General features: G+C 36.4%; 1 protein-coding gene across 1 annotated transcript in view; it reads left to right on the top strand.

The window, feature by feature from the left end:
- Positions 1-12,605, top strand: part of LOC150088409 (1-phosphatidylinositol 4,5-bisphosphate phosphodiesterase-like) — a 754,578-nt gene that overhangs the window by 503,346 nt on the left and 238,627 nt on the right. The window contains exon 22 of the mRNA XM_090370149.1: positions 1,072-1,175. Within this exon, the coding sequence (XP_090226275.1) occupies positions 1,072-1,175 (104 nt within the window). The remainder of the gene's footprint in view (positions 1-1,071; positions 1,176-12,605) is intronic.

The following is a 12,605-nucleotide window of genomic DNA, read 5'->3' as shown; positions in this document are numbered from 1 at the left end:
AAGGGCTCTTTATGTTGTAAGCTTTAAATGTGGCAATAACACCATGGTCCATTAGTTGAATCAGAGATGTAATGTTTCGAGGAATGAAAAAAATTTTTTATATGATTGTTCAAGTCTTCTAAGCTCTCTTTTGGTTGGATGTCCTGACGCATTGTCACAATCAGAATTGTTTTGTAATAGACAATGTTTGAGTAAACTATTCATTATGGAAGCTGTACTGAGTGATGACTGTAGTGACGGAGCTCACGTATGTGCAAGCAAATGCAATGCACAACTTTTCATCACTGTTAAAAGAGCATTATAGCGAGTTGTGACAGTGTTATAGTGAGATACAGGTTATAACATAAGAAAAGCATTATAGCAAATCAGCATACAGTGAACCACATTATAATGAAGGCCTACTGTATACAGAGTTTACCAAGAAATAATTTATACAGTTTAAATCTTAAATATGAGGTAAAGTAAGTAATAGCAAGCTGTTAGGTTTAATCATGTAAAGATTAAGTTATTTTATTGAGAATTGTAGAAATTTAATTGAAAAAAACACTCAAATGATTTTGCAACATTTTGAAAAGTAGTGTTAATAATTATGTTTTTTAATTTTTTTTGTAATGCCATACATTTTTAATGGGGATTGGCATTAATTTTGTCGATGCTGTATGTGTTGCTTTCATTTATTTTAGTTTTTATGATGTTATAATAATATTTTAAACAAGCCAGATCTGTATGGTGTTAGCCTGGAACCTATACTGTGGCCATTGATGGAAATGTGTAGGATGAATAGCATTATTAGCAAATCCCCCTCACTATATCCATGTGCCAACATCAAGGGGTGACCATTATGAGGAAATTATATTCAGTAAATGTAATTATTTTATACAGCAGTGAATCATTTTTCATGAGATAACTTATAGAGATCTACCATGAATTTGGTTAGTAGTGTAGAGGTTTTAGATTATGAATGTATCCCCCCTTTTAAAAATTTTTATGCAATTTATGATGAGAACTAAATTTCTTATTAATTAATAATACTATTTTTACCTATTTTCATTTTTTCATTTTCTTATATAGATTTTTTGGAATACAGGATGCCAAATGGTAGCCCTCAACTTCCAGAGCTCAGATTTGTCAATGCAGCTAAATCAGGGAAAGTTTGAATATAATGGTGGATGTGGGTAATGCATTTATTTCAGATATCAATCGACGCTGGATTTTTTTAAATTTTAATATAGTCTAAGCAAAATATAAACTGTTAATAGTATAATCTGAGCTTAAGTTTCAGTTATCTCAAGACTTTCTATTCAATAAACAAAGTAAATTTTTATTTATTTATTGTCAGCAAATCTCTGGCAACCACCCCAAAATGAAGTACAGTTCATTTTAGACTATTCATTGAGATATTAATGTTATAGCATTAACTGGCCTGGAAGGGGTGGTCCCAGTTAGGGACAAAAGGAACTATAGACCTTCTACCATGATTAAATTAATGTGGATTTTTTACTGCTACATGACGATTAAAGCTTAATCATTTCCGCAGAATACTGATTAAGTAAATTAGTTAATTTCGATTCGTTAAACTCAGTCCTGTCTTATATCTTGCAAAAAAGAATTATTCTTGCTCCTGTGCTTATTTTTGATGATACTCATTTCCAGACAAAATCACTTATCTCTATTAGGGAGTAGCCTGATTTCTGTTCTTTCTTGACAAGCATATTACAAATACTGCATACACTGCATATAAAAAATGGGGTTTTCTTTTTTGCCCTTTGTGTTACTTTTCTCTTAAAGAGTTACTCACTCTGTACAACTCTTAAATTTGGCCTACTGTGGAATATTGTTCCCTTGACTGGGGCAGTGCCACATAACTTCTCTGAGGCTTCTAGACCTTGTTCAGAAGAAGGGGCAGTTATGTTAATTAATGGCCGTCTGCCCTTTCTATAGATATGCCTTTTCTGTAGATACTTCTATGGGCACTGTTCTTCTGAATTGGCTTCTCCACCGTGCTCTTCTGAACATGTGCTGCAACCAGTCAACATCCATTTTCTGTTCAACTTCAAACTTACAGAACTAACTTTTCTTCTTCCTCATTTATCCTTTCAACTTCTGTTTTCTGGAACAAATTTCCTTCACACATATTTCCTGAAAATTATAATCAACAGAAATTCAAGTCTAATAATAATAGTAGTAAAAGCATTAGACCACTAAAAAAAAAACAAAACAACAACAATCCCCACATCACTCTTGTTCATCCTCTCCAGTAATTTTTTCTAGTTCATGTTCATTAAATTTATTCAAATTACCCACTTCCGCAGCAGATAGAGGTTTGTTCCAAAAATCAACCACCCACTGGTCAAAGACAAATGTCTGCACATCTATCCTGCAACCATGCTTCTTCGATTTGAATTTATGAAACTTGATGTGTGCAGTCCAAGCAAGAGGGAGAAAGCCATCAGCATTGAGTGCCTCAATCCATTCAAAGCCTTGTAGACCTCAATCAGATCACTTCACAGGTACCTAGTCTCCAGACATTGCAGTTTGCAGAACTGAAGCCTTTCTTATTATAGCCACCCATAACCAAACTTGTTGCTATTCTCTGCACCCATTCCAGCAGATCTACAAGCTTCCTAAAATGAGGCCTCCAGACCAGTATGTAGTACTGAAGGTGCAGCCTAATCACTGCCTTATACAGAAGGATAATCACCTCCTATATCATTGACAGTATATCATTGACAAAACCCCATAAGTTCTCCTGGCAGCTTGTCTGCATTGCTTATAGAACTTCATATCTGACTGCACAATTGCCCCCCCCCCCAGGTGTTTTTTCATTTTCCACTAACTTGAGTGTAGCATCATGTGTTTGGGAGGTTAATCTGGGATTAATATTATAATATATTTTTGCTACCATATTTTTCAATGTTAAACTTGAACTGCCATTTCTCAGTCCATCTGCCTAATTTTATTAGACCTTGTTGCAGTAGCCTACCTCCATTACTGTTGTTAACCACCCTGCCAAATTTGTATCATCTACAAACTTAGACATTAAGCTTGATATACCTTCATCAATATCATTAATAATAAAGAAAACAACATTGAGCCTGGTACTGAACCTTGGGGAACTTCACTAATGACATTGGTACATGAAGAGCAGTGTCCATTCTTACCACTCTGTGTCACCACCCACTCAACAATCCTTTTATCCAGTGCAGTAACTTGCCCTTAATGCCACACTACTCCAATTTGTACAGCAGCTTTTATTTGCAACAGTATCAAAAGATTTTCCGAAATCCAAGTATATGATATCAAAATTATTTTTTGTATACACTTCCTTTGTTACTGCAATCAAATTGGTCAGTCAAGATCAGTCCTTAAGAAATTCATGCTCTGACTGCAGTCTAATTTCATTCCTGTCTAGATAGTGCTGCACATTACTTCCTTAACCAGAGACTTCATTATATATTCCTTTAATATCAACAAGTATATTCTATCATCCTCTCTACTTTCCACACACACACACACACACACACACACACACACACACACACACACACACACACACACACACACACACACACACACACACACACACACAGTACTAAGTGCAATATGTTCAAATACCTTTTGTTTTTGGGGTTTCATAAAAAAAATCTATTAAAAAAAGCTCCCTGTCTTTAGAAAATACTGGGACCACCCTGTGGCCAAAAGTTACTTTAGTTTTTATATCATCCTCGAGGGATTTCAGTAATGTATTGTTTCCCAATTTTAAACTCACATTTTTCAATAATTCTTTATTTTTTTATTTTTTTTTATTATTATTACCAAAACTATGTAGACTCTTAACTACAAAATATCATTTTCATATTTCATGCAACTTTTTGTGTTTAATATATATATATATATTTTTTTTTTATATAAAAATGATTTCTTGCAGAAGGCAGATTTTTCTGCCTCGAATTTAAAACCTGAGAGCAAAACAAATAATTTTCATTGAATTCTTTTGCTGTTAGTAAAGAATAATTAAACCATCGAGAATGTCTAATATCACATTCATATTTATAGTAATAAAACAGGCCTACGTGCTCTGGATTCATAATGCGAAAATTTATTTTTATTTTGTTACACAGAGCATTAAAAACTACGATAAATAATTTGGCTGGTGCAGCATAATTTATTTATCGTAGTTTTTAATGCTCTGTGTAACAAAATAAAAATAAATTTTCGCATATATATAGTAGTTATTTTTAATGAAAACCAAAAGCACAAAAGGTATTAGAACCTATAGCACTTAGTACTGTGCAAGTGGGTTCAAGGTTGAGAAGATGAATGAAGATACTTGTTGATGTTAGACTTGAATTACTGTAGATAGTAACGAAATATGTATGAAAATAACCCCAGGGGCTCACATCTGGTGAGTATGGGCTTGGAAGGAACACCCAGGGTCCTGAGCTGGATATCATCATTCTTCTCTTTCTTGGTGATTCCCTTTTGACTCTCTCTCTCACTCTCAGGGTAACTCGGGAATTTTTTTTTGGCTGGTGCAGCATAAACCTCAGGCTTCCTTGCACAATATAGCTAATAATAATAATAATAAAATGAGATTGCTCCACAAGATGGAAGTTGAAGGAATAAATGATGAAGAAATAAAGTTAGTTCTGTGAGTTTTAAGTTGGACATAAAAAGGATGCTGACTTGTTGCAACACCTGTTAGTACCAGTTTGGAAGAGAAAGGGGGAATTTAGCATTAGCATTAGTAGAGGCATATGATGCAAGAAAGCAAGCTTATTCAGCATCAGCCAAAAAAAAAAAAACACTCCCATTTCATCCCTCCGTTCATTCGAAATACCTGTCCAGTTGAGCCTTAAATTTATTTAGGCTATCAACTTCCACAACAAGGGATGGAAGTCTGTTCCACCAACCAACTACCCGCTGGCTAAATGCAAATTTCCTCACATCTATCCTACATCTGTCTTTCCTCAATTTGAATTTATGCCTTCTCAGGTGATTATTCTGAGCAGGAGGAAGAATCCCATCAGCATTGAGCATACTCAAACCATTCATGGCTTTATACACCTCTATCAGATCACCTCGCCAGTGCCTAGTCTCCAGACACTGTAATTTGCAAAACTTAAGCCTTTCTTCATAAGAGCAACCCTTTGTTCCATTCACTAATCTTGTTGCCCTTCTCTGTACTCGTTCCAGCAGCTCTACATCCTTGTTGAAATGAGGCCTCCAGACCTGTATACAGTACTCAAGGTGTGGCCTGACCATTGCCTTATACAAGGGAATAATCACCTCCTTATCCCTGCTAGAAAAATTCCTGTATATCATTGACAAGACACCATGAGCTACTCTTGCAGCTCATCTGCACTGCTCAGAGAACTTCATATCTGCCTCCACAATTACCCCCAGGTCCTTTTCATTCTCTACCACTGTCAGTGTAGTACCACAGAGTTGATATGCTGCTCTGGGGTTACTGTTTCCCATATGTAGTACTTTACATTTGTCAATTTTAAACTTTATTTGCCACCTCTCAGCCCATCTGCACAACCTTTCCAGATCCTGTTGCAGCAGCATAAAGTCAGTAGTGTCCTTAACAACCCTGCCAACCTTTGTGTCGTCTGCAAACTTGGACATTAATCTTAATATACTATTATCAATATCATTTATAAATACAGAAAACAATAATGGACCCAACACTGAACCCTGAGGGACTGCACTAATAACATTAGTCCACGATGAGCAGTGTCCATTGATTACCACTCTCTGTCTTCTCCCCCTCAACCATCCCTTTATTCATAGCAGCAATTTGCCTCCAATGCCACACTGCTCCAATTTGTGCAGCAGTCTTCCATGTGCAACAGTATCAAAAGCCTTTCTAAGATCCAAATATATAATATCAAAGTTATTCCCTGCAACCAGTTCTTTTGTGACTGCATCATAGTATCCAATCAAATTGGTCAGGCAAGACTCCCTTAACAAAACCATGCTATGTCCGAGCTATAACTGAAGTCTTGTCTAGATGATCCTGCAGTGCTTCTTTATCCAGTGCCTCCATTAATTTTCCTGGAACAGAAGTTAAACTCACAGGTCTATAATTACTTGTGTCAGCCTTTGATCCTCCTTTGTGAATTGGGGTCACATTTGCACATCTCCAGTCTATGGGTACTTCCCCCGTGTCATAATTATGGCTAAGGGTTTGCTTATTTCCTTTGCTGCCTCCTTTAATATAACTGGATAGATCCCATCCACCGGGGTGCCTTTTTTATGTTTATCCTCAACAATTTCTCCTTCACTTTCCTCTCAGTTATTACAAAATCATCTAGCTCACTGCCAGAGTTTACTTCACCTCTGGCATTCCCCTTCCTGAATAACTCCTTATGTTTGAATGTAGATGCAAAATACTCGTTTAGTTTGTTAGCCAACTGAGCAGGATCCTCATCTGTTAAACCATCAATATCCAGTGGACCAACCTGATTCATCCCTTTCCTTCTAGAGTTTACATAGGTAAAGTAAAGAACTCTTTTCTGTTTTTCTTTGCATCCTTTTGCCAAAGATTTCTCATAATGTGCCTTTGCTTGCCTAATCTCCTTTGTGACTTTTTTACAGACCAGCTTATATCTATCATAGGCTTCCATGTCACCCATTAATTTATATGTATCCCATGCATTTTTCTTCTCTGCCATATGTCTCATTAGTTCATCAGACATCCATTTAGGCCTAAACCTTGAACTATATTTCTTAGTTAGTATATAAAGCCTAGTAGCTTCCAAGATAAGTTCTTTGAATGCTTCCCATTTTGAATTTGCTGTTGGTAGCATCATCAGTTGGGCCTACTGTATAGAATTTAAATACTGTCTCAGACCATTGTCTTTACAAAAGCAAAAAACCTTCCCTTTTTCCCCTGATGGTAGTTATCTCTCTGAGTAAATCACACTTCAGCACACTGTGATCACTGCCACCTAGTGGTTCCTTTATCTGCAGATTCTTAATGCATGAAGAATCACTACTGATAATCAGATCAAGAGTATTACTCCCTGTAGTTGCCTCCCGAACATGCTGATGTAGAAAAGGAATTATAGAGGCCAATTCAAAAGAACAGTGCCCATGAAAGTATCTACAGAAAAGGCATGCAGCAGAAACAGAACCTCTGTGGGACACAGAGTGGAGAGATTTCGTTAGACCTGGATCATTTATTAATCTAACTGTCCTTTTGAATGGAGTCAGGAAGCCTGAGAGAAGTCTGAGAGAAGTTATGGGGGTGGTGGCTACCCCATAACTTCTCTGAGACCACTCCAGATGTAAGAAAAAATATTTCATGGTAGGGTGGATTTGAGATTTGTAAAGAGTGAGTAGCTGTATAGAAGGAAAATAACACCGTGTGAAAGAGAAAACGCAGTTTTTTAGATGCCGAGGAAGCAAAATTTGTAGTGTGCTTATGCCAAGAGAGAGTGATTAGAAATAAGTATAATCCCTAATAGAGATATGTGATCTTATCTAAAAATCTCATTGTCATCTGAGATAAGCTTAGAAGCAGAAGAATCCTTTTTTGCAAAATATAAGCTAGGACTGAGTTTTAGAATGTGTGAAATTGAATTGGATATCTGGGCCCACTGCAGAATTAGCTGAAGATCATCAGTATTTGAGGAATTGGTAGTAGGTATTGGAAATTTCGATATTTGAAAATAGTGGATATTTTAAAAGATGAAGCTGTTGGTGTAGGGTAAGGTTTCTCAAACTGGAAGGTGGAATGCAATGGGCGATCATCAGCAAACTATGTATAGCATTTCTGGTCAGTAGAAGGTCAATAACATATAAAAGGAAAAGAGTGGGAGAAAGAATTAAACAGTGGAGAACACTAGCATTAATGAAGAAGTTAGAAGAGAGAGCCTGTTACCATCACAAGCAGTGATTAGTCAAAGAGAAAACTGGATAATCAATTATAGAAAACAGTTTGCAGACCATAAGATGGAAGCTTACTTAGAAGACCTTTATGCCAAACATGATCAAGTTAGATGGAAAGTTTCTAGATAGTTTAAGAGTTGGCAGTTAATAGGTTTCTCCATTACTTCGAAAAGAGTAGAACTGCAATGGGATGATAATTGGATGGGAGGGATTTGTCTCCCTATTTAGGAACTGACTGGATAAGAGCAAATTTCCATGCAGAAGGGAATACACTGGTGGAATAATAAAGTGTAAAAGGGACACAGAACAGGAGTAAGCCCAGGGGCACAGGTTTTGAGAATAAGTGGAAAAATATCATCAGGACCTGGCACATTCTTGGTATCAAGACTGTTCAGAATTCTTCTGACATCTTTTTAATGGAAGACAACAGGAAGCAGTGAATGGAACTTACTGGGAATAGAAGGTGTTTACTAAGATCTATACACAAGTTGGAAGCTAAGAGGTCAGTTTAATCTTTAGCTGAGGTGGCTAAGTCTCTGCATCTCTCTGAGTTTTGACAGAGGTGGGAATAGAGATGGACAAAAGTTGTAGTCAATAGGTTTAGCCGGAGACCAGAAGGTTCGACTACAATTTGGACAAGAAGCAAGTTTTCTACTCTTAGCCTGTCCAAAATCTAGTTTGGACTGATTAATAACCACTTTGCAATTATTGCGATATTTGGCATAGTAGGCAGAAAATGAACCTGGAGATTTGGATACAAGCCAATTGCAATATGAAACATGCTTATCTCGAACATCTATAGCACATTTAATAGAAATCCAAGGTTTAGATAAAGGACAAGATTTGAAGTTGGAGTTGGAATAAAGGATTTCATCCCTACACAATAATTCCACTGGAACGATCTGAGCAGCCATTGACATTGTAAGGTTTAAAACAGTAATCCAAGCAAGGAAAAGAAGAAACAAAATCTCACAGATAATCCCATTTTTGCATTCTTGTAATGACAGACAACACAAAGTTGAGAATGGTAATGAGAGAAAGGCCCCTTTGGAGATGAGACCATCACCAAGTTGTGATCTGAGGTGCCTAGAGGACTGCTCACCTTGAACGTGCACTTGGAAGCGTTGTTTATGAGAAAAAGACCAATTGTTGGCTGTGTGGTTAGGATTGTCTGTATTCTGGCTGGTAAATGAACAATCTATACAAGATCATTAGTAATTGCAAAATCCTCAGCATTCTACCAGCTCAGTCTGTGTGACTTTAAATGGGAAGCCAGCAGGAGTGTGAATGTTAAAATCACCAAAGAAAATTACATCCCTTTTAGAAAAGTTGGACTGGAGAAAGTCAAATTTCAAAGAGAGGAAATCATAAGAGTTTCAAGTGATTAGTGGAGTTGGGATAATGATAGAGGCAACAGGTGAATTTTACAGAATGTGGTAGAGAGATTTTCAGCCAGAGAAAGTCAAAAAGAGGGCATTCCAAATTACTAAGTCTCTGCATCTCTCTGCATACAGGGAATATCAGAATGGACAAGTACCACCTTTGAAGTGAAAGGAATCATACAGCACATAATTCGGACAGCTGAGATGAGCAGTAGTTGAATTAAATGATAACTGGGTTTCTGTCAAAAAAGTCTGTGGGATTTGGGAGACTAAGTTGAAATGGGCATTACTGAGATTGGAACCAAGACTATGTATATTTGTGAAATGAATGAGGAAGTGTTTGGGAGGTTTAGATCTTTTTGCAGGTAAGTTTGTTCTATTAGTTGACTATTTATGATGTATTCAGTAGTAAGAAAAGGTGAAGAGGATATGTTGTATGAAGTAATGAAATTTTTTTGATGTGGCATGTACAGTATATCCATGGCAAGCACATACTCAGTTACTTGACATAAATGGCCTTGAAAATGCCCCACATACACACTACTCGGATTCCCTCCAGTCATTATCTGGCAGAGTAGAGGCATCAAGATTATACAATAGTTGATCCAAAAGCCTCCTAGAAAGTTACCGATAGGTTTGCTCCAGTGGACTATCTATCAGCCAGCTCTTGAACATCATTTTAGAGCTGTACTCTTGAAATGTAAGGAAGTAAATGGCTGTGATGCTCATCATAACCTTGAAATACTTCAATCATACTACATAATGGAAGAGATGAGGTGGGTTGTCAGCACTTTGCTTCGAAGACTAAACTTAGGTTGCACTTTAAGCCTCCATTAAGCACAGTGGTGGTAATGCACCAGTTAACGAGAGTAATCTAGCACTTAGTATTACCTGGTAGTGCAGAGGGGGTAGCATTCTGTCTTGTGGTGTTGGATGCCACGCCTCAACCCCTGCTTATGTTGGTTCACACCTGGGTACCCATCCCAGTATACTTTGTGCCATATTTCAGGACTTGCATGTGGGGGTTATATACAGTGTTCATAGCAGTCCCACCATTGTGAAGGTGTAAGTAGAGGATTTTGTTGTTGCAGGACAGCCAGACTTTGCAAAATTCCATCCGCTTGACTTAAAAGAATATCTGTTCCATCAGCATTTTAGACTTCAAGGCAGCAAGCACAGCTTGTCATATCTAATAGAATGTCTGTGACAGTTCCAATGACCCTCAAATACACAGATCTCAACCAATTCTCAAAATGATTATGATACAGCAAAATATGAAGATTCATTATTCATTTTTACAAAAAATGTCAAGGAAATTTCCCTTGAAAATACAAAATACAAGTTCATAATTTCAGTAGTTACATTGTAAGATTTTTTTTTTTTTTTTTTTTCTATATACTGTTTTTTTACTATTCTATTATACTATTCTGTTTTTTGATAAAATTAATCTGGCACTTTTTAAACAGAACAATTTGTGAATAACAAACTTTTACATGAACAAATAAATAAACACAACTATTTTAAGTTAGTATTAGTATTAGCAAATGATGCAAGAAATCATGCTTATAAAATAGCAAAAAAAAAAAAAAAAAAAAAAAAAACCTCCCACATCTCTCTTTATGTCCCTCTTACAATTTGTCTGGTTCTTCCTTGAATTTATTCAAACTACTCAAATACACACAAACTATTGGAAGTTTGTTCCAGCAAGCAGTTACCCAATTTCTGAAGGTGAACTTTTGTATATCTGTCCATCCTTCTTCATCTCAATTTATGCATTCTCATGTGTGTTCCCTAATCTAGAGGAAGGATGCCATTAGAATTTAGTTTACACAGTCCAGTCAAAACCTTAAAAAGCTCAATCAGATCACCGAACCCAATATCCAGTCTTGAGATGCTGCAATTTGCAGAACTGAAGCCTCCCTTCATAAGAACACCTTTTTGTTCCCCTTACCAATTTCATTGCCCTTCTCTGTACCTGTTCCAGCAAAAGTACAACTTTACTAAAATAAGTAGTTAAGATGTAGTCTAACCATTGTCTTATACAATGGGATAATCACCTCCTTTTACCAGCTAGCAAAATTTCTGTATATCATTAACAAAATTCCATGAGCTGTCGTGGCAGTCTGTTTGCACTGTCAGAAAACTTCATATTTGACTTCACAATTACCCCCGGGTTTTTTTTTTCATTTTACACTACCCTGAGTATAGTACCACAGAGTCAGTATGTTACACTGGGGTTACTGCTATCCATATGCAATACTTTGCATTTGTCAAGGTTAAACTTTGGTTGCCATTTCTCAGCCCATCTGCCTAATTTTTCTACAGTATCATACCATCGTTACTCTCATTAACCACCCTGCCAACCTTTGTATCATCTCCAAACTTGGACATTAAGCTTCATATATGCCTTTATCAATATCATTATTAAATATAGTAAACAATGGACTAGCACTGAACCCTGAAGGAGTCCACTAATAACATTATTCCATGAAGAGCAGTATTCATTGATAACTCCCTCTCTGTCTTCTTCCACTCAACCATCTTTTTATCCATAGTAGGAACTTGCCCTTAATGCCACACTGGTCCAATTTATGAGTAACAGTATAAAAAGCTTTCCTGAAATCCAAGTATATGATATCAAAATTATTTTTTGTATCCAGTTCTTTTGTTACTGCATTTTAGTATCCAATCAAATAGGTCAGAAAAGTTTGTCCCTTAACAAATTCGTGCTGTGACGGCAGTACAACTGCATTACTTTTGATGGTACTACATTACTTTTTTAACCAGTGACTTTATTATTTTCTTAGGAACAGAAGTTGAGCTAACAGGTCTGGTCTGTTAGCTCAACTTTTGATCCCATTTGTGAATTATGGATAGATTTGTGCATCTCCAGTCCATATAGACCTCCCCTGAATCCAAAGATGCTCTCATAATTAAAGATAAGGTTTTCTTACCTCTTTTGCTGCCTTCCTTAATATAAATGGACAGAATCAATCGACCTCCAGGTGCCCTTTTTTGTGGTTAGCTTCCTATAATTTCTCTTACACTTTCCTCTCAGTTATCATAAAATTATTTATCTCTCCATTGAATTTCATCAACTTTTGACATTGTCTACCCTAAAGAATTCCTTGTGTGTCAATATAGATGAAAATACCTGTTCAGTTTGTCAGCAACCTTCTTAGGATCATCAAAAATTAAACCATTAAAATCAACTTTGCCAGTGAGATTCAATTTATTCTTTCTACTGTAAGTAAAGTAAAGTAAAATAAAGAAGTGTTTGCTGCTTTCCTTTGCATCTTTTGCCAAAGTCCTCTCATATTCTAA

This window comes from Mastigoproctus giganteus, chromosome 3 (assembly GCF_048544385.1).
Source record: "Mastigoproctus giganteus isolate SK-2022 chromosome 3, ASM4854438v1, whole genome shotgun sequence".
Classification (NCBI taxonomy): Eukaryota; Metazoa; Arthropoda; class Arachnida; order Uropygi; family Thelyphonidae; genus Mastigoproctus; species Mastigoproctus giganteus.
Note: the sequence above shows the minus strand (reverse complement) of the source record. Positions and strands in the feature narration are given on the sequence as shown.